This window comes from Bubalus bubalis, chromosome 3, assembly GCF_019923935.1.
Source record: "Bubalus bubalis isolate 160015118507 breed Murrah chromosome 3, NDDB_SH_1, whole genome shotgun sequence".
Lineage (NCBI taxonomy): Eukaryota > Metazoa > Chordata > Mammalia > Artiodactyla > Bovidae > Bubalus > Bubalus bubalis.
Window position 1 is genome coordinate 13,848,232 of NC_059159.1, and position 22,999 is coordinate 13,871,230.

Consider the following 22,999-nt stretch of genomic DNA (forward strand, 5'->3'; position numbering starts at 1 on the left):
ATTTTATTCGCCTGCAGTAGAATGCCTCTGAAGAAATTAAAGCTGGGGCATCATGTGCTCTGATTTATGCTTTTTCAAGTGTGCTCTGGGCAGAGAATGGACTGTCCAGGAGCAGAGTGGAAGTCAGGAAACCACTGAGGTCATCAGAATTATCTACTTTGTTGGTTATTTAGGTTATATGGTAACTTGAGCTGGAGGGCTGGGAACAGAGGGTTCTGAGGAATCTATTGAAGATAGAATTGACAGGGATTGGTCATAAACTGGGTATGAAGATAAGAGAAAAGGAAGAGGCAGGATGACCTTAAGGTTTACTGCGTGGACAACAGATAGATGGGGGTGAGAGAAGAAAAGGAATGGGTTTTGGAGAAAGACAAATGGATATTGTGATGCCAGTGAGACATCTAGAACAAACAGAAATGAGCTTAGATAAGAGATCTGGGCTGGAGACAAATTGGGGAGTATTTTGGAAATAGAAGAATTTAGAGTCCTAAGGATGAATGAGAGTGAACAAGCATAAAGTAAAATGGGAAGGGAGTTCAGAACCTGGAATCACATTAGGACAGTAGTGTTTGGAGATCAGGGAGAGGATGGAGAGGCCCCAGGAATCTGGAAAGAACTGGGCAGAGAATTAGACGGAAAACAAGAAGAGAGCACCAAGGAATGCAAGTTTCAAGAGAAGAGAGAGAATGGTTATGCTTAGTGCTGCTGAGAAATCAAATAAGATAAGAATGGAAAACTGTCTCCAAGAGCAGTGGCTCTAAACTGAGAGCATCCTTACCCCACAAGGATGCTTACAATGTCTGGAGACGTTTTTGGTTGTCACAACTTGGGAGTGCTACCAACCACTAACCACATTCTAGAATGAACAGGACAGCCCCCACAAGAGTTGTTGTTTAGTCGCCAACTTGTGTCCAACTCTTTTTTGACCCCATGGTCTGTAGCCCGCCAGGCTCCTCTGTCCATGGAATTTTCCAGGCAAGAATACTGGAATAGGTTGCCATTTCCTTCTACAGGGGATCCTCCCAACCCAAGGATCGAACCCGAGTCTCCTGCACTGCAGGCAACCAGATTCTTTACCTCTGAGCCACCAGAGAATCCCAACCCTCAGTATGCCAAGGCTGGAAAATCCTGCCCTGAGAGTAAAGGTCATTGGAGATGAATTGGATTTCATTCATTGGAGGTCTGGATTTCGCTCATTCATTCATTCATTGGTGATCTGGATTTTGCTCTCACACCCAGAGCCACCCCTGCCTGTCCTGGAATCTTAGGGTTACTTAATGGATGTGGGAGAAAAGGGGCCCCAGAAGGCTCGACCCTGCACATTCTATCAAGCACTGCTTCCCAAACAGTCACCAACCTATATTACATGTAGAATTTCTTCTCACTCTCTCTGGCAGTTAGACCACAAAAGAAAGAGCATAATTGGGAACTGCAATAAAACTATAGGAAAAGTGTGTTCTGTGGGATTCCCTTGCAACCCAAACCCACCAGCATTCGACTTCTAGAATCCAGATTGCTGTATGAACCAACCAGAAGGGGGAGAGTGAGTTCCAAGGCTGTTGGGTTGTGTGTCATTAGCCAGGGACTGAGAATGAGGGATAGAGATACCAAGGGAACATTTCATGCAAAGGTGGACACAATAAAACACAGAAATGGCATGGACCTAATAGAAGCAGAAGATATTAAGAAGAGGTGGCAAGAATACACAGAAGAACTATACAAAAATGATCTTCATGACCCAGATAACTACAGTGGTGTGATCACTCACCCAGAGCCAGACATCCTGGAATGCAAAGTCAAGTTGGCCTTAGGAAGCATCACTACAAATAAAACTAGTGGAGGTGATAGAATTCCAGTTGAGCTATTTAAAATCCTAAAAGATGATGCTGTTGAAGTGATGCACTCAATATGCCAACAAATTTGGAAAACTCAGCAGTGGCCACAGGACTGGAAAAGGTTAGTTTTTATTCCAGTCCCAAAGAAAGGCAATGCCAAAGAATGCTCAAACTACCGCACAATTGGATTCATCTCACATGCTAGCAAAGTAATGCTCAAAATTCTCCAAGCGAGACTTCAATAGTACATGAACCAAGAATTTCCAGATGTTCAAGCTGGATTTAGAAAAGGCAGAGGAACCAGAGATTAAATTGCCAACATCCATTGGATCATGAAAAAAGCAAGAGAGTTCCAGAAAAAGATATATTTCTTCTTTTTTGACTATACCAAAGCCTTTGACTGTGTGGATCACAACAAACTGTGGAAAATTCTGAAAGAGATGGGAATACCAGACCACATTACCTGCCTCCTGAGAAATCTGTATGCAGGTCAGGAAGCAACAGTTAGAACTGGAAATGAACAACAGACTGGTTCCAAATTGGGAAAGGAGCACGTCAAGGCTGTATATTATCACCATACTTATTTAACTTCTATGCAGAATGCATCATGTGAAATGCCGGGCTGGAAGAAGCACAAGCTGGAATCAAGATTGCCAGGAGAAATATCAATAACCTCAGATATGCAGATGACACAACCCTTATGGCAGAAAGCGAAGAAGAACTAAAGAGCTTCTTGATGAAAGTGAAAGTTGGCTTAAAACTCAACATTCAGAAAACTAAGATCATGGCATCCAGTCCCATCACTTCTGGCGAATAGATGGGGAAACAATGGAAACAGTGACAGACTTTATTTTCTTGGGCTTCAAAATCACTGCAGATGGTGACTGCAACCATGACATTAAAAGATGCTTTCTCCTTGGAAGAAAAGCTGTGACCATCCTAGACAGCATATTTAAAAGCGGAGACATTACTTTGCTGACAAAGGTCCGTCTAGTCAAAGCTATCGTTTTCCCAGTAGTCATGTATGGATGTGAGAGTGGGACTATAAGGAAAGCTGAGCACTGAAGAATTGATGCTTTTGGACTGTGATGTTGGAGAAGACTCTTGAGAGTCCCTTGGACTGCAAGGAGATCATACCAGTCAATCCTAAAGGAAATCAGCCCTGAATATTCATTGGAAGGACTGATGCTGAAGCTGAAACTCCAATACTTTGGCTACCTGATGCAAAGAACTGACTGATTGGAATAGACCCTGATGCTGGGAAAGATTGAAGTCAGGAGGAGAAGGAGACGACAGGGATGAGGTGGTTGGATGGCATTACCGACTCAAAGGACGTGAGTTTGAACCACCTCCGGGAGTTGGTGATGGACAGGGAACCCTGGCGTGCTGCAGTCCATGGGGTCGCAAAGAGTCGGACATGACTGAGTGACTGAACTGAACTGAGAATGAGGGAAACAACTGGTTTAGAAGTCAAACCATATCCAAACAAATTTCTCCTCTATACACTGTAAATAATTAACATCCTTCTCCCCGCCACAAGAGTTTGCTTCTAAAATGAAATCAAACCTTGTCATTTTCTGCTTAAAAGCTCCATCCCTTAGTATGGACCTCTGCCTTCTCCCCTTTCTGACCCTCACCACCTTTGTGCCTCTCAATCGGAAATCTTCTAGTCATTAGTGTTTAGAGTTCTGTCGAACGTGACTTCTACTCTATGGGCTTCCTGGGCACCCCACTCCCTACCGATTGGAGCAAGAGTTTTGGTCTGTGGTTTCTGGATAATGCTAACTCCACAAAAACAAGGGCTGTCTTCTTTATCACTGTACCCCAGCAGATAGGAGAGCACCAGCGCACAGCAGCTGCTCACAGAACAGTTGTTGAATGAATGAGTGAAAACCATGGGCTTTATTTTTTTTTCTTCTAGCAGTGACAATCTCAGAATGAGTGCTATCAAAGAAAATGCATGTGTAGCCATTAACTAACAGTTGTGCATCAGTTCCATATATATATTTTTTTTAATCTGAAGTCTACAGCTTTATGAGCTTTTTCTTCCAACCCATCTTTATAAGTTGACTATGTCAGTATCATAAATAGGAAACACATTTTCTGCAGAAAAGGCTGAAATGCTGGTGGACTCAATCTGTTCTGAGATTTTTGAGGTTTATCCATTCAGACCAGGGTTATCTGGGTCACCACTCAGCTCCCGTGTGTCCCTCTCTCTCTCACACACATACACAGTGCCACCCAGGACTAAGCAGAGGATTGAAGTATTTTCTTTTCTTTTTCCATTTGTCCCTGGAAACCTCCAAACCACATGAGAGGCAAGAATGCGCGTCTCATTAAGGTGACCGGAGCTGGAAATTTTCCACAGGGTGCCTTCTGTCTGGTGGCATAAGAGCCCCCACTGACCAGAGTTTTAGCAGAACTCGAGACTCAGAATCCGCTGAGAGCCCAGCCCAGCACTGTCTTTATTATCATTTTGCCACTGTCTCCCAGCCACATCAGGGGCCTGAACTGCAGCTCCCAAGAGCCTCTCAATCTCAAGTTTTTTGCTCTCCTACATGTAGCAGGACTTTGCAGGGCAGCACTGCATTGTTAAAAAATCAGTGTGATTTCTCAGGCAGAGAGGGCACCTCCATGAGTCTCCACGCAGCCCCGCCCAGGCCCTGAGCCCATTAGAATCATAAAACTCTTTGGATCAAGTCACTTCCGCACACCCAAGCAGCAAAGACGAAGTGAAGCCAACATCTGAGCAGGTAGTACTTGTTATGTGGTTGACACGTGGGTTCTTTCCTCTGCCAAGATGTCCATCCCTTTGATGCTCTGCCAAGATTTCAAGGTGAAGATCCCAGCCCAGGAAGGAGGAACTGGAGACGATAAGTCATAGCACGCGCTCAGAGGACATGGGCAGTGAGCCCACACCTGCTAAGCTGAGCTGGCCGTTTGGGATGAGGGAGCAGATCTCGACAACCAGCCTCCAGGATGGGTTGAGCCTAGACAATCTCCAAAAGTCAGGCTTAGGGAGCTCTGACTCAGAGGCTTTTGTGTTGGCTCAAATCCAACCCTCTTTCTCCTCAATTCACTGCAATCGTTTTTACTTTGATTTGATTTGATTTTTTATTTTTTTGGCCTTGTCCCATGGCATGCAGGAATCTTAGTTTCCCCCAACCGGAGGTCAAATCCAAGCCCCCTGCATTGGGAGTGCAGAGTCCTAACCACTGGACCATCAGGGAAGTCCCTCGTTTGCATTTATTAAGTGCTTACTGTGTGCCAGGCTCTGTGCTAGGCACTGAGACTACAAAGGCCATAATCTCACCAGTCTCCACCACCGTTTGAATTTGATCTTCCTTTTTTTTAATAGAAAAAGGAAATTTCTTCTTCCTTTTGGAAGATGTGAAAAAAGTCTCCATTTTACCAGTGATAAAGAGCACCATAATTCTAATGGAGAAATTAAAGGAACTCACAGTGTTTTAAACTTGGGTATCAGTGAAGGAGAATGTGAGACTGTCTGAGAAGCAAGCAGCCCTGGTATAATTGGAGGTAGGAGGCTACAGGGAGTCTTAGGCAGGATTTGATTTAGAGCTTTCCCTTTGAGTTGGTTAACTGGAGGACTCTTTGGAACTCAGCCTCCAGGCCCCTGGGTTAGAGTTTTTCTGAACTAAGAAATCCTTGGCAGCCAGCTCATTGGTCTCACGGATGTAAATATCTGCTGGGTTGTCTCTTAATGGAGAGAGAAGGGAACAGAGATGTGTCTAACTTTTCCAATAACTGTCCAGGGTGAAAGATTAAATGCTTTTTGCTGAGTACAACGGGCCCCCAGAAGGGAACAAAGAGATGAAATGAGCAAATACTGTCATACATAGCTGTACCCTTCAGTACAAAGTGCTTCTTTCGAATAACTCTGCTCCCTCAAATTAAAAATACTTTCATGTCAGTCTGCATCTTGGCGGTTGAAGGTGGTCAGAATTTTCAGTTATCTCTATATGGCCAGATTTAACACAGCTGCCTCCCGCTGGGGTGCATGGTGCAGCTCAGTTTGTTGTTGTATCGTTATTATCATTTTTTCCCTTTTCCCTCCGTTCATCTGTTTCTTTCTGAGAATATAACACAGCTGTTTGGTGATGGGCTCCAATTTACCAGTGCTGGGTGCCTCTGGGAGAATAAGAGCTGGCTGCCCTCGCTGGTGTGGGGCAAAGCCCCTGCCACCAAAGTGCTCCCTGATGCCAGCCACCAATGCTGGGGCAGGAAGTCTGCAAGGAAAGGGTGGGGGTAAGGGTCGCCCAGAGCTGCTGCATCACAGGGTCTCCATAAGGCCAGTTCCATTAGAGATGGAAGCTTGTGGAGGCCTCTGAAAGTGGCCAGAGCAGTAGATGAGAAGGAAAGCCCTGGGAAAAAGAACATTCTTCAGTGGAGCTTCTTTTAACCTGCTTCCTCCGAAGCCTGGGTGACAACACAAATGCCTCCAGCGGTCCCAGGAGGAGAACAACGTGTTGACCATGTTGTCATTACAAAGGCCCTCCTGACCGTGCAGACGTGAGTCGTCTCCTGGGCAACTGCCTTTCCTTCCCCCTGCCCTCCCTTTTGCAAGTTGGATGATGTCCTGCTCATTAATCCAGGTGGATGGCACTGGAAAAGCAATGGGCTTCGATGATATTTGAGTGGCTCCCTTTGTGTGTGGGAGTGGCGATCCCATCACCTTAGCCAGGAAGACTTGGTCCCAGCAAGGCTGCAGAGAAGTCTGCCATTCCCATGATCTTCGAGAACATATCCTCTGTGAAGACGCAATGTGAGACCTTGGGTGTTGACACAATCAATGAAAAGTAGGACACCCTCACCTTTAAGAAGCCCGTGATCTGGTTGGGAGGATAAAGGCTGAAGAGGCTAAATGACAGCCTAGCCTCAGGCAGCAGGAGAAAGGCCTTCTCACCATGTGGGATTCACGCCCTGAAAATTCCTCTGCTCTGCCATCACTGCGTGAATCAAGAAGGGGGCAGTCCCATAAACAGAAGTGGTCAAGAGGGACTTTATAGGAGTAATGAACTGGGCCTTTAAACAATGTCTACTTTTATCGTTTATCTGTTCACAAAATAATTCATGATCCTTGTTTAAAAAAAAAAAAAGTCCAGGATTTCCTTGACAGTCCAGTTAAGATGCTGTGCTTCCAGTGCAGGGGGCACAGGTTCAATCCCTGGTCGGGGAACTAAAATCCCACAAGTTGCAGGGTGTGGCCAAAAAAAAAAAAGCCCAACATGACATAAATGTGTAACATCAGAAAAGCAAATGTCCTGTGTCCTAATCACAGAGTTAGATGTTGTTGAAGTTGGTATTTGTGGTGTTCATACTTAAACATAACACTGTTTTATAAAATTGAGCTCATAGGATGCAACTTTGCAATGTTCATTTTCTCAATAATGATATAAGCTTTCTGTCTTTCTGGGGCAGCACACATCTCTCTGGCAGGCTTTGTAACAACTGTATAATGTACCAGTATACAATTATGCCACGCTCTGTTTGACGGACATTCAGAGTATTTCCATTCTTTCGCTGTTACAGTACTGCAGCAACATCCTCATGCTATTTTTTTTTGGTATTAATATTTCTGTAGAATACTTTCTAAAAGTGAAATTGTTGTATCAGTGGGTATGCACTTAGGGAGGCCTCCCAGGTGATCACAGCCACTGGGCTTCATCAGGACCGCAGATTCACCATTTTGAATCTCTTCTTCCATTCAAATGAGTGGGTGGATGGAGAGATGAGATGAGATGCAGTGAGATGATGTGAAAGGCAAGGCATTAACATGCCCAGTCCCGGCACATAGTTAACATTTAATAAATGTGTTCCCTTCTCCCTGTTTTGACGCTGGCGTTGAGATCTGCGGATGTGTTGCTGGTGTGGTTGCTCAGCAGAAATCAAGTGTCTTTGGAAAGTGGCTGCCGTGAGTGGGGCTGTGGACATCAGTTTGCATGTTGCTTTTTACCTGTTGGCGTGAATGGAGAAAAGAAACAGAGAGTTGATGGCAGTCACTCCAGTTCACAAGATGACAGAGTTTGCTGCATGTATAGCAAGATCCTTCAGGAAATAGAGCCATTTGTACAGCTGAGACTGTTTTTTAAATGTGTTATTATTACTTCTGTTATTGTTTAACCTGAATTCAGACTGCCATGTGGCTCTGATAGTTCACCCCCTAAGAAACTTTAGAGTTTACATTTACTGTTTGTTGTGCCAAATTAGGACACTTTGTGGCCCTGGGGTCCAGGATGCTTCCCAAGGCAGTTTGAACATTTTATCAACTGATTTCCATAAGCTTTTTACCAGGTGTATTTTACTTAATTTTTTAAAATTAATTAATTATGGCTGCACTGGGTCTTTGTTGCTGCACGTGAGCTTTCTCTAGTTGCAACGAGCAGGGGCTACTCTCTCTAGTTGCAGTACATGGGCTTCTCATTGTGGTGGCTTCTCTTGTTGCAGAGCATGGACTTTAGGGTGTGAAGTCTTCAGTAGTTGTGGCATGTGGAATCTTCCTGGACCAGAGATCAAACCTACATTGGCAGGTGGATTCTTAACCACTGAACCACCAGGGAAGTCCCCAAGTTTATTTTAGAAGAATAAGAGTTAAGACTTTAAAAGAAGGAAGCAGGGTCCAAAGAGCCCAAGGCTTTCAACCAAAAGTGAACAGATGCAACCAAGCTCTTCCACAGTCCCATCTCATGGAGAACCTGCCTGTATACTTTCAAGAAGACCGAAGTCACTCAGTCGTGTCCAGCTCTTTGCAACCCCATGGGCTGTAGGAGCCTACTATGCTCCTCCATCCATGGGATTTTCCAGGCAAGAGTACTGGAGTGGGTTGCCATTTCCTTCTCCAGAGGTCTTCCAGACCCAGGGATTGAACCCAGGTCTCCAGCATTGTAGACAGACGCTTTATCGTCTGAGCCACCAGGGAAGTCTTTCAAGAAAGCAGATGTTAAATCCACACCTTGCTCAGAACTGGGGTCACCTGCATCAGCCCCTGCTATTTTTTTGTCTTATTAAAACACCAGAACTTCTTGACCCTTAGAGCAGAGTTCCCAAATCAGATTAGAATCCCCTTAGGAGCTTCCAAAAAATGTAGATCCCCAGAACCCTCTCTGGACCTACCTAACCAGAAGCAGTAAGATGGGAAACAAGGATAAATGCACCAGGTTTAGGGGGGAAGAAACCCTCCGAGCAGAGCATCCCAGCCTTTTTCATGGCATGATGCACATAGAAAATGATCGGTTTTGACTGGCATGTCGGGAGCTCCTCATCACAGAGGACCACCCGCAGGGTCAGGAAGCCCAGTCTTCTCACCCAGGGACCAAGGGAACCAGTACCTTGTCACATCTATTATCCATTCAAGGTAAGGAAATTCTGCCTAGAAGAGATGCCTTTACCATGCTCACATTTTAAAAGCATTTTATTGTTACTTAATTTTGTAGAGGCAAAAGGAAACAGCAACGTAAGCCTGGAAGACTGCGCATTCCCCTACCGAGGGAGGGGTCAGTACCTTTGAATTTCATTCCATCTGTTGAGAATCTGATCCCATCTGTCATCTGTAGAGTCATACTCAACGCCTTCCTTGCCAGCCAATAGTGTTTTTATAATATACATTTGTGCAGTTTTCTCCTAAGTTGCTTCTGAGTTGGGGGCCGTCTTCGGATCATCCAAATTTATTTTCTTTAATTAAAAACAACAGTCAGTGTCCATCAGATCCTCTGGCTAGGTCTAGCCCAAGCCATTTCCCAACTAGCTCTAAGAATCGAGAGCTGTGACTGGGATGATGGAAGTGGTATTTTTTTCCCTTGAGAAATAAGACCTGACCCAGTGATTGCCTCCTCCACTTCTTCTAATTTTTTTGCAGACTCCAAGTACAACTGTTCAGCTTCTGCTCCAAAAATATCCAGGAAAGAATAGGTGCTATTAAGTTGCTTGTCTTCATCTTTTATTGTTAAGGGACCCAAAGAAAGACATACAATTACCAGCTCATTAACTTGGGCTTTAGAAGTTTTAAGAGATTTCTCACCAAATTGCTAAACCCGACTTCAGAGGGACAGGAACTAACTTTCGAGAAAAAGAAAAGTCCTTGTTAAGTTGTTTTATTCAATTATATCTTTTAATGCTAACTACAAAATAGAATAGATATTGTTTCCATTTTACAGATAGGGAAACTGAGGCTCAGAAAGTCTCAGTAGTTTGCCAATGTTTCAGGAAGCCTTGATTCAAATGTCAAAGATTGTGCTCCTCCTGCCCCACCAAGCTGGCTCCTTCAGGCAAAGCTGAAGGTACAGACACTGTTGTCTGTCTTTAAAAAACACTCAAAAAAAAAACCAAAAAAACACTCTAGATATTTGTTTCCTTCTGAAATGTAATTCACTAACCCCAAATCTCAACGACCCAGTAAGTAGGGAATCGCTGGGAAAGACAAAGTAAGAGGAAGGGCCTTTCCAGTCCCTTGGTTATCCTCTTTAACTTTTTTTTTTTAATATTTATTTATTTATTTTGGCTATGCAGGGTCTTGGTTGCATCACTCGGGATCTTTAGTTGTGGCATATGGGATCAATTTCCCTGACGAGGGGTCAAATCTGGGCCCCCTGCACATGGAGCATGGAGTCTTAGCCACTGGACCACCAGAGAAGTCCCCCTCCTTAGCTTTAATGATCTCATGAAAGTTGACTTCCCATCTTAAAGGTAAATAATAGTGATTAAAGCAAACCTTGTCGGAAAAAAAACAAAACCTGGCCATGCCACAGTTGAATAATACAGGAGCCCATTAAAGACAAAATAAAAGTCATAGCCCCTCAAGAAAACACCCACCAACTTCCAGTTTGGGCAGCATTCCTCTTCTTATTTTTATCATCCCACAGCAGTCCTGTAGTTAAATAATTTGCCCAGGTTCACCCAGGTAGTAGTTGCTGAATCAGAAATTCCCCCATGGGTGTCTCATTCCACAGCTCTTCTGGTCCCCCATTCAGTTCTGCTCCACAGAACCTAGGGCCCCACAAGGGGCTTCTTGAGCCCAGGAAACAATGCCATGAAAGTGAAAGTGGTGGGCACGCAGTCGTGCCCAACTCTGCGACCTCCTGGACTGTAGCCCGCCAGGCTCCTCTGTCCATGGGATTCTCCAGGCAAGAATACTGGAGTGGGCTGCCATTCCCTTCTCCTGGGGATCTTCCCGACCCAGGGATCGAATCTGGATCTCCTGCGTTCCAGGCAGATTCTTTACCATCTGAGCCGCCAGGGAATTCAAATAATGAAGGTTGAAATAGTACAAGGAATCCACTCTTCATTTTTACCTGCTTGATATATTGGGATTCCAAATAGTGTTTTGTATAAGCTGTAGCTTGTAGCTTTTTGTTTAGTTAGTTAATTAGTTTCGGTTGCCTCCAGTCGTGGTTGCAGCATATGGGCATCTCACTAATTGTCGTGTGTGGGCTCCAGACCCCATGGGCTCTGTAGTTGCAGGGTATGAGCTTAGCTGCCCCACAACATGCGGGAAATTAGTTCCCCAACCAGGGATTGAACCCACATCCCCTGCATTGGAAGGCATATACTTAACCCCTGGACCACTAGGGCAGTCCCCTAAATAATATATTTTGAAAAACAAAATGAGTTCCAAAGCTAAAATAAGTTTGAAATCTGTTCCAGCTTTAAAAATGGGGATCTTTTATTGCCTCCAAATACAGAGCTTATTCACTATCTCTACCCCAGTTTCTGTTCAACAAGTTGGAGGTCCAGGTTTCCCAAAATAATACCGTGTATGAGGCGCAAGCTTAGATTCAGGGACAGTTAATCCAGTGCTGATCACTGTTGCCATGTTGCAACTCATCAAGAATATTTGTTAGTCTATTATCAGCTTTTGATTTCAGGAACTTATGCTATCTGTGGGCCAAATTGTGTATCCTCAGTATGAATAGATGATACGGTGAGTTATGTTTCATACCGTGTGTCCAAAGAGCACAGCTAAGATCAGAGTGAGCGTGGACAGTCCACCACATGCAGTCCCAGCTCAGTCTGCAAACAGAGCCAGGTCCTAACGGCACCCCTTTCTGGGAAGAGCTTGGCTTCCAGCTCTTAGGAGAGCTGGTGCCTGGCCTCTCACCATCACATGTAGTGAGGCAGGGGATCCTCTCCCGGTGGGCCCTAGAATAACTTTACTGGTTTTGCTTAGAGGTGATCTTATACATAAAAGTCATCTCTGCCTAAAGGAGCAGATTAGCTTTGTGTAACAGGATAATAGGGAGCCATCTCTTGTTGCTCTGGAATTGGGAACCAGGCCCAAAGCTGGGGACAAGGAGAAGTTTTAATTCCACATTCCCCAGCAGCTGCTTGTCACTGAGGTCAGGTACCCAGGACTGGCCCAGGTGGCTCAGCTGGCCCTCTTGCCATAGCGCCTGTCTTCCATCTCTCCCCCGTTCCCAGTCCGTATTTGGAGATGGGGGAGGGGCATTCTCAGAGTCATTTGGGGCATCCTTGCCTAACCCTAAAGCCATGTGAAGGGAGTATTCCAAGAGAATTAATTACAGAAATTGGAGTGAAAGTGAAAGTCACTCAGTCATGTTCGACTCTTTGCAACCCCATGGAGTATCTGGTGGGGAAAAAAAAAAAGGGCTATTTGCCAAGCTGGGGACCTGCAGATCCACACGCAACTCTGCCATCTCATGAGTCTGGGGCAAGGCTGCAAAGTGGCCCTAGAAGTTTGTAGGGGAACGTAGAGACTGATTGAGGCCTGCTTCCCATCAGGAGATTTCTGAAGGAGGAGGCTTGTGGAAGGAGCCTGTGGCAAGGACGCTGAGACAGAGCTGTGGAGAGTGAGTCTGGAAATAGGAATGGGCATTCTTTTGGACATTATACAAAATGAAGATAATAGCATACTACTTTAGAGGTTTTGTAGTGAGGGAATTTCTGTTTGCTCTGAGACCCACAAATTCTCCAATTCTCTGATACCAACCAGGTGTCAATAATTCAGTTCAGTTCTGACACTTCCTGGCTTTAGCATCATGTAGCACAAGTTCAAGGACTCAGTCCTGCAAGACCACTTGCACTTTAGATGCCAATCACAAGCCCAGGGCCACCACATTATGGTTATTTTTCCCTTCCTCCCACAGCATCATCCTCACATTCGAGAATTTGCTGGGAAGGCTCACAGAACTCAGGAAAACAGTTGATTTACGTTTACTCGTTTTTTCAGAAAGACTACAGTTCAGGAGCAGCCACGTGGATAAAATGCATAGGGCAAGCAAGTATAAGGGAGGGAGGTACAAGCTTGCATGCCCTCTCCAGGCATGCGCCCCGCCACCCGCAGCCCCAGCACAGAGATGTGTTCACCAACCCGGAAGCTCTCCAGATCTCATTGTCAAGCATTTGTATATTTCAGTCGCCAGCCTCTCTCTTCTCCCCACCCCAGAGGACAGCCGACTAAACAATCTTTCTGAGATCCAGCCCTATCCTGAGGCCATCTAGGGACCGCACCCTGAATCACCTCACATGTATTTCTTCTATCACAAAGATTAAATAAGAGAGTGTACCCAAAGTGCTGGATCCAGACTCTGGTTCCCAGCAAGTATTTGATGAGCATTAACTAGTTTCATGACTTTTCCCTCCTTCCATCCTCCACTTTCTCCTGACCACCTCTCTCAGGGTTCTCTTTTGCCTTCATCTTTTCTATAGCCCCTAAAAGGCATCACCCTCAAGACTAGAGGCCTTTGACTACTCCATGGTTTTGTGGTTTGCTCAAATTTTCCATTCTCACTCTTCCTCTGCTTCAAGTAGAGAGTCTTGAGTTTTTCTGGCCCTGAATTAGAACCGAGAAGGGCTCACAACACCCACCAAAACACTCCCCCCACCACCACAGCCACCTTTTTCTCTGCCTTTCTGCATGTCAGACACACCTTCTGAGTCAAGTTCCTTTAAGAGAGTCGCTCTGCAGAGGACTAGCACAGATCCCTCTGTGTGTGCTGTACGCGCCAGTGCCAAGAGCAAATGCTTTAAAAATAGCACTTTAGGTATTAACTGCTAACAAAGCAAGAAGTGGCTGCTTCTGGCCACAATTTGCATTTAGGGTTTTATTTTTTTTAACTGATGCATAGCAGGTGACCTTTCAGTAAAGTTTTTGGTTAATTCTCAAGTGCACTGAAAGTTTCTTAGTTCTGTTGGGTTTTTTTTTTCTTTTAAATACCTTATGAGATCCAGCGCATGTACCATACAATTCACCCATGTAAAGTATAGAATTCAGTGGATTTTAGCATATTCACAGATGTGGGCAACCATCATCACAATCAAATTGTAAACATGTTCACCAGCCCAATAAAGAAACCCTGTACGCTTTAGCTGTCACACCCCCTACTCTTTTAGCCTCAATCCCAACCCAGCCCTAGGCAGTCACGAATTTTCCTGTCTCTGGATTTCCCTGTTCTGGACACTTCATATGAATAAAATCCTTTAATATGTGGTCTTTGGGGACTAACTTCTTTGAAAGCTCTTTGATTTTTCTGTGCATCCCTTTTAGGATTCAAATTCAAGAAATGTTGGTCCAGGGAATCCCCTGGCAGTCCAGTGGTTAGAACTCCACACTTTCACTACCAAGAGCCCGGGGTTCAGCCCCTGGTGGGGGAACTAAGATCCTGCAAGCTGTGCAAAAAAAAATGTTGGTCCAAATTAGGGGCTAAATCTTAACCTGATCGAAAGGGCCATTCATTAAAGGGGAATGAAAATAACACCACCTTGGAGTCTTCAAGAAAAATTCCCAAATGCAGGAAAAAAATCTGATGTCTTTCAGATGGGTTAGTTCCTCCTTACTTGAGGGCTGAGCATTGTAGTTACATAATGTAGCATTTCCTAGCCAGTGACTGCTTAGCCCTTTTTCATTTAACATTTATCAAAGACTTCTAATTTCAATTAACAGGGCAAGCCCCTGTTGGCTATAGTCCTTTGTGGTTCAGATTGAAAGAGTAATTAATCACAGAGACTTTATATCTCAGTGAATGTCGGCCAATAATATTGCCTTGGAGATGCAAGCTGTGGTCCATCCAGGCTGAGACCTCCTGCGGGTTTCTCCTTGCACCTCCCAGGTATGAGACAGATCCTCACAAATGCAGGGACACAGTTTCATGTTGGCTGCACTAATCAAAGCCCTTAGCGTCATCTTTGTTCTGCTTTGTCCAAGTGCGAGATAGATGAAACCTGAAGGTGTGACTGACCTCCGGGGTGAGGAAGGAGGAAGCCTTCTAAAGAAGATGCACCCGCGCCAAAGGAAACGTGGCCAGTATGGTCCATCTGGCCCCGGGGAGAAGCCCTGGCACCAGCTCAGCTCCCTCCATACAGATGGGCTTTAACAACAAGCGTCCAATTTGCCATCTGCCAGGCCTAGGGAGCACCGATGAGATTCAGAGCCAGGGCTCTTGCTGTGGATGAATTTAGAAGCCCCCACCCAGAGGAACTTGCAGACTGGCACATTCCCAGCTAGCCAACTGCAGGGCAGAGCCCTCAAAGCAAGAGCATTGACCAAGTGGATGAACACGCTACGGAGGAGTCAGAGGGGAACCTAGATTTCCCTTGTGAAAACCTCTCTGACTTAGTGTTAGAGATTGACCTGGGTGCCCCCCGACAAAGATATGTTGAAGTCCTGACCCTCAATACCTGAGAGTGTGACCTTATGTGGAAATAGGGTCTTTACAGAGATAATCAAGTGAAAGTGAGGTTCGCTGTGCCTAATCCAATACGACTGTGTCCTTAGGAAAGGGGCCAGTTTAGATGCAGAGACAGGTGTGCACAGAAGGAAGATGATGTGGAGACACACAGAGTGAACACCATGTGACCAGAGTATACATCTGCAAGTCAAGAGACACCAAAATTCTCAGCAAACCAAACCACCAGAGCTAGCTAGCGCACAGGGGCAGGACAGATTCCTCTTCACAGCCCCCGGTGGGAACCGACCTCACCAACACCTTGATCTCAGACCTCTGGCCTCCAGAATCCTGAGACAGTACATTTCTGCTGTTCAAGCCAGCCCGTTTGTGGTACTTTGAACGGCCACCTTAGCAAACTTACATACAGCTGGGTTCCCCATTAGGGAAACAAGCTCCACCCTAGCTGGGAAGATTACTGAAAGGAAAGGATTGCATTTATCTCTGTGTAGCTCTCAGCTCTTCAGGAGGAAAGCTATTAATAACCCTGAGGATGCTCAGATTGTCTGATGCAAGGCTGGCCCATCCCGACATGGGGAGATAGCCGCTGAGGGTGTCCACCTGCCAGGGAAGCTCCCAGCTTGGATAGACCATCTTCTGTGTGTGCCCTCATGTAGTTTCAGAACCTGGTGCCATCCGTACAATCCCTTCCTCTAAGGGAGCAGCCTACAGTGGGGCAATCTCCCTTGCTGTCTGCTTTGTCAACTTTGTTCCTGAAACATAAGAGAAAGAGGGAAAGAAATGGATTCTACTATTGAAGACTGTCATTTGTACTTGGCCCAGAACCTAGTCATAAGCATTCAATAAGCAAAAACCCTTTTCTTGGGATTTCTTCCACCACCATCGTTATGGACACTGATGGGCAACAGCTTCCAGAAAATGGAAATGCCCAACTGCCTCTCACTGGCACAAAGACACCAGCATGATGGTGGACAGCCATACTTTTTGGCAATCATTTTTCTATACACTCAACCACAGGATAACAATGAAGTAATCATACAGCACTTAAGATATTCCTGTTTCCTTTCTTCTGAGGAGCTTCATGAGATTTGAGGAAATTGAATTGTGGTATTTCTCAAGGATGTTTCAGTATCCTATGCTTCTTATCACTCTGGGACATCTCCTGTGTCTCATGCGTCACCTGTTGGGTATTGGGCTGTGGACTTCCTGACATTATCCAGCTTAAGCCCTGCAGTAGTCCCACAGCGGAGTTAGTATTAACACCTTCATGCAGACGAGGAGACTGAAGCTCCCCTCTGACAGATTGTGCCAGAATTTCAGATGAGAATCTTCATAGTCTAGGTGCAGGGAGCCCAGGTCTGGGAGTCGATTTGACCTGAGCTTAAGTCCTAGACTGTGGATACGTCAGCTGTTATCTCTGAATTTCAGGCTCCTCGTTTGGAGCACAGAGATGACATTTGTACCTTAGAGTAGTGGTTAAACTCGGCACCTGGGAAGCTTCTGAAATGCTGGATGCAGAGACCCCACCCAAGACAAATTTGATCAGAGGCAATGGGGATTTAACCTTACTCCTCATCCTCCGAGGTTTCTCTCACAGTTCTGGACAACAGAAGTTCTTAGTGACAGTGGGGCTCTAGGGGAAAATCCTCTTGCCTCTTCTAGCTTCTCTTGGCTCCAGGAGTTCAGTGGTTTGAGGGGCCTTCTTCTGTCCCCTTTTCTTGTGTGTAAGGAATAGACTCCAACCTCCATGACCTTCCCTGAGTCCCAAAAGGCAGATTCTAACCATTGCAAATCATTCAAAAAAACTAAGATGATAGCATCTAGTCCTATCATTCATGGCCAATAGATGGGGAAGCAGTCAATCCTAAAGGAAATCAACCCTGAATATTCATTGGAAGGACTAATGCTGAAGCTGAAGCTCAATACATTTTGGCCACCTGATGTGAAGAGCCGACTCACTGGAAAAGACCCTGATCCTGGGCAAGATTGAAGGCAGGAGGAGAGGGAGACGACAGTGGACGAGATGGTTGGGTCACATCACCGATTCAATGAACATGAATTTGAGCAAGCTCCAGGAGATGGTGACGGACAGGGAAGCCTGGAGTGCTGCAGACCATGGGGTCGCAAAGAGTCGGACACGACTGAGCGACTGAACAACAGCAGTCAGGGAAGGGAGGGGATGCAGAAACAAGGGAGGAGACCACCTGAGGCCAGATTAAAGGAACTGAAGAAACTCATCAGGAGACTATCTAAGGTCAGATTAGAGGTCTATGGGCTCTGCATACACCCCATCCTTATTGCAACTCCACCTTTAAAGCATTGCTATAAAACTCCTCACCAAATCCTCCCAGGTTGAAAACTCACAATTTTTGAGGCACAAGCCCACTTTGCTCCCCTCTGCCTGGCAAAGCAATAAAGCTGTTCTTTTCTACTTCACCCAAAACTATCTGCAAGATTTGATTCAGCACCGTTGCACAGAGGCCAACTTTTCAGCATCAAAATGAAGTTGGAGGTTTATAAATTTTATTTAAAAAAAACCTGGAAATGAAAGTTTAAAACATAAAACAATCCAGTTATTTTATTAAAAATAAATGATATAACTGAGCTTGAATCAGAATCAAAATACTATACGAAATACTATACTATATGATACGAAATACAATCAGAATACAAAATACTATAGCCATGGAAAGAAACAAACTAGAAATTTTAAAAATAAAAAAATTTTTTAAGTTGTAAGAAAGGTCAACTGCTGTATGAGTGGGACAGTTTAGGTATTTATGTTCACAAACCCAAGTGAGAGAATGAGATTCGAAGGTAATGATTTCAAGAGAAATGAGTACTTGGGGAAAAGGTAGGAAAAATGAATAGAGGGGGCGGGGTAGACTGTGTAAAGGGGGACATTTGCAGTGACCAGAATACTTCAAGTACCTAGTGGTTGGGTTGGATTTTAAAATTTTTTATTTGTATATTTATTTATTTTGCTTATTGTCATCCAGAGGCATTCAGCTGGATGTTCATTTCTGATCTTGAGTTATGAATTAATGGAGTCCTCTGGTAAATCCTTCTCCCTTACTTCCCTCCAGCTCTTTGAAAGTGAATCCCTAATTATAGGCCATGTTTGAGATTTACTAGATGAAATCAGCGGCTGTGGATGTGACACCAGACTCTCAAAAAATCAGCACACTGTTGCCATAAAAAGCCCAATTGTTAATTGCTTCTTTGGCATCTGGCTGTAACAAAAACACCCTTTTTCTGTTTAATATTAAAACTAAATGTAGTGGAAAGAACATTGGGCTAGAACTAGGGGAGGCTAGTATTCTTGTCCCAAACCTGTTACCAAGCGCCTATGGTTTGAGGACAAAAAACATTTCTTTCTTTGAGGCCTCAGTATCCTTATCCATAAAACCAAGGGTATGAAGTCAAATTACCACTTCCAACTGAAAAATTCCATTCTGCATCTTGAAAACACAATACACTCTTCTAACCTTTGCCCGAAGCTTTATTTCATGATAGCCTGATAATCATTGTGCACTTTTGTAGTTCCACGAGGAAAAGGAACCACACACAAATTTAAGCGTCTCCATAGTGTTCACGCTGCAGGCAGTACTTTTCTGGTCTTTCTCAGATCCAAAGTTTGCTGTGAGGCCCCACAAGTTTTAACGACTTTGGAAATGCACTCTACCAGTGTTTCACATTTAATACAGCAGAGTCTTATTTTATTCTTGAGATGTCTGGAATCTACACGAAGATTCCACAATAGGTATCGTTTCAAGTTCCGCAGTGGTCAGCTGAAGGAAAAGCTGGGGCCAGTCCACAAATCAGGTACTAGTGTTGGGAAGGCGAGTGTGGGGGTGCACCCAGCTGACCCAGAGGCCTCCATCTGCAGGCCTTTCTCAGGCCCACTGCACAGGACCCGAGACAAATGAAGGCAGCTCAGGCCACAGCCGCACTTGCTTTGTTTGCTGGGTCCTTTGTCCCTTACATGTCTGGGTTGCCAGGCGCTTTGGCCTCTGGCTTCCAACTGCTTGCTGGCTCTGCAGCTATCCTTTGTTTACCCACTTGCTAACTGGAGTAGGACAACCGTCACTCAGGTTCATGAGGGTTTGCCTTTGTATATTCTGATCGGCCACCATGTGGCAGCCATGTCTTTTGAGCCGCAAGATAGTTGTTGGTGAGCTCATTATTCACCATCATGTCCCTCTTGTGGGAAAGTCAAAGGGCAGATGGGGAGCGAAACCAGCTTCCCCTGTTTAACTCCAGCTTTTGTGTTTTAAGTTGCAGGAATGGCTTGGCAGGTGTGCATTTCCTTGTGTATAGTTTTTGTGGATGTAGCTAACGGTAGGAACTTTTGGAGAGTGCTGGGAAAGAACAAAGCAGCATTCCTTCCCTTTTGTCTTTGGAGATCCAGTTATTGCATCTGCTTGGAATCCACGTGATGTTTCTGTTTTGTTCTCTTGCTAAGTAACAGTTCATCCCAGAATTTAGCGGCTTATGGGAATTCCCTGGCGGTCCAGTGGTTAGGCCTCCGTGCTTTCACTGCCTGGGTTCAATCTCTGGTTGGGGAATTAAGATCTCACAAGCGGCGTGGTGTGGAAAAAAATAAAAGAAGGAATATATAAGCCAGTAATAGGATGACTGACTAGCCATTTAGGAAAACAGAATTTAGTGATTTAAAACAACAGTGTGGTAGTTCTCACAATTCTGCCATCTCAACTGGGCTTAGCTGGACAGGAGCTCCTGTTCCTCATGGTATAGGCTTGAGCTAAAATATTAAAGATGGCTTTATCGCTCATGTGCGTGGCTTCTCAGCCAGAATGAGTGAGCCTCTCTCCACGTGGCCCTCCATGTGGCAAGCTTGGCTTGGGCTTCCTCACTCCATCATGGTCTCAGGATAATCAAACAAGACATTTTGCATTATATACCTATAATTTCAAGTGGCAGACTTCTGGTTTCCAGCTTCTCTTAAAGACCCAAACTGACACAGTGTCTTCTGCCACACTCTTTTGGTCAAAGCAAGTCACAGACCAGTCTAGATTCATGAGGAGAGGAAGTACCCTCCACAACTTGGTGAGAGGAACAACACGCAGGCACAGTGAGGGAGGGAGTGAGTGGGGGCCATCTTTAGAGATTATCTCCTATAATCTCGTGGTATTCTTTTGATTTATTGGTCTCCTCTCTTTGTTCCTGCTGGCATTTTGTGGTGTAAGAACACAAGTCAGGCAGGAAACAGTCCCATCGTCTTAAACATCAGATCTTTTACCAGCAATTCCAGGGTGCTTTGGAAAGGCATTGCTGTCTCTTCCCTGGACTGTAGGGCTGAGCATCAGAGGCTTCACTGACTGCCTTGGGAAGTACAATAATCGCCAACATCAGTTGAGCACTTGCTATGGACCAAACTCTATGCTTATGCCTTTTTCATATATAACATTATCCTCGTAATCTTCCCAGGTCTATACCTATAATTTCAATGGCAGTTCCTGGGTTGGTTCAGGTGATAGCATGGCATAGTTGGTACTGAAGATTCAAAAATGGCTACATAGCCACACTCGAGATCACCACCCCTTTCCTCCCCAGAAGTACTCATTTCCTTGAGATAATTACTATGGTGACTGGTTTCTTTCACTTAGCTTTTTGTATTCATTTATTTCATAAAAATGATGGTTGAACTTTTAAGTTTTCATTTCTTTGATATATTTTTTCCTCCAGGATCCTAAACACTTCAAGTCAGAGAAGACAGGACGGGGACAGTTAAGGGAAGGCTGGAGAGATAGTCATCAGCCCATCATGTGTTCCTACAAGCTGGTGACCGTGAAGTTCGAGGTCTGGGGGCTTCAAACCAGAGTGGAACAATTTGTACACAAGGTAAGTGAATGGTTGGCAGTTCCCAGGCTGTGGGCAAAGTAACTGTCTTTGTTGTGTGCCTGAGTGCCCCGTGCCCAACAGATGTATAGGCACTGAACCAACACAAGTTACCTGCATCTAGAAAACCCTGTTTCCATAAAAGTGAATTTTGCCTACTGTTTAACTTTCTTCTACTAACAGATATCTTACACTTCATCCTCATTTTGTGACTTCCATGTCTACTGGGTGAGTATGCTCAGGAAGTTGGGCTCTCAAAGTATGGTTCTCTTGGGCTAACCTAGTTTCAAAGAGAGGTTCTTGTACTTGGTATTTGGGCACTCAGGTTCCAGGCAGAGGCACAGGGTTTATCTGTGTGCACTGTCCCCCCCAAGGATAGCCGTCACTCAAAAGATCCTGCAAATGTAGACACCTGAAGTAAAAGATGCCCCAAGAGACAGAAGAAACCCCAGTGGTCCCATTAGATGATGTACCCCAGCATTTCTGCCCTTTTAATAACTCTGTTACCAAAGAATTATTGGCAAGCTCAAAACACAGGTTTTAGTTGTATACCTCCTTTGGCTAAACATGTTAATTTTGTAGCAGGAACCCATTTAGCGATGATTTAAGTTTATTGGGTGCTTCTAACATAACTCTTCCAGTAGTCATGTATGGATGTGAGAGTTGGACTATAAAGAAAGCTGAGCGTAGAAGAATTGATGCTTTTGAACTGTGGTGTTGGAGAAGACTCTTGAGAGTCCCTTGGACTGCAAGGAGATCCAACCAGTCCATTCTAAAGGAGATCAGTCCTGGGTGTTCTTTGGAAGGACTGATGTTGAAGCTGAAACTCCAATACTTTGGCCACCTGATGGGAAGAGCTGACTCATTAGAAAAGACCCTGATGCTGGGAAAGATTGAGGGCAGGAGGAAAAGGGGATGACAGAGGATGAGATGGTTGAATGGCATCACTGACTCTGTGGACATGAGTTTGGGTAAACTCCAGGAGTTGGTGATGGACAGGGAGGCCTGGCGTGCTGCGGTTCATGGGGTCGCAGAGTCGGACATGACTGAGCGACTGCACTGAACTGAACTGAACAGAACTCTTATCCTCATGGAAATTAATTGGAAATGCAGTGCTGAGCATTGCCCTTTGTAACTCCTATTTTCATGAGAATAAGTACTATCCAAGTTGTCTCTACATTCCAGATAGGCTGGATATCTGTTTATTTTTCCATTTAAAAACTGATAAAGAATGGCTTTCTGAAATTCTTTTGGGGGCACTGGAATTTAACCTTAATGCACTGAGCTGTTTGTTACTTAGATGGATTTGTCTACTGAGCTTAGGGAGCCAATTGATAGTAAAATGTGTAAATCTTGAATTTGGGTCCAAGAAATAGATTGAACTTGCTTTCCTGATAATAGCAGGGCCTGGAGCAAATTTGAGACAGAGAAATGTACTAATCTGCTGAGCTCCAGAATCCGTTTTTGCCCAGCCAGGGGTGAGGGCCAAGTGGCACGCATAGAAATCAAGTTCTGGGACCTGCTGTTTTCCTGCTGTGTCCCAGTTATTAAGAAGAAAGAAAGTCCAGACTCCCAGAGTAAATATTTTCCAGCCTCAGCTCTGCGTCTGTCTCTGGCAGTATATTCTTGACTTCCTACAACATCCCA

General features: G+C 44.8%; 1 protein-coding gene across 3 annotated transcripts in view; it reads left to right on the plus strand.

The window, feature by feature from the left end:
- PITPNC1 (phosphatidylinositol transfer protein cytoplasmic 1) overlaps positions 1 to 22,999 on the plus strand; it is a 266,256-nt gene that overhangs the window by 223,806 nt on the left and 19,451 nt on the right. For all 3 annotated transcript variants that reach the window (XM_044938754.2, XM_006043526.4, XM_045164777.1), the window contains exon 7: positions 21,200 to 21,355. In XM_044938754.2, the coding sequence (XP_044794689.1) occupies positions 21,200 to 21,355 (156 nt within the window). The remainder of the gene's footprint in view (positions 1 to 21,199; positions 21,356 to 22,999) is intronic.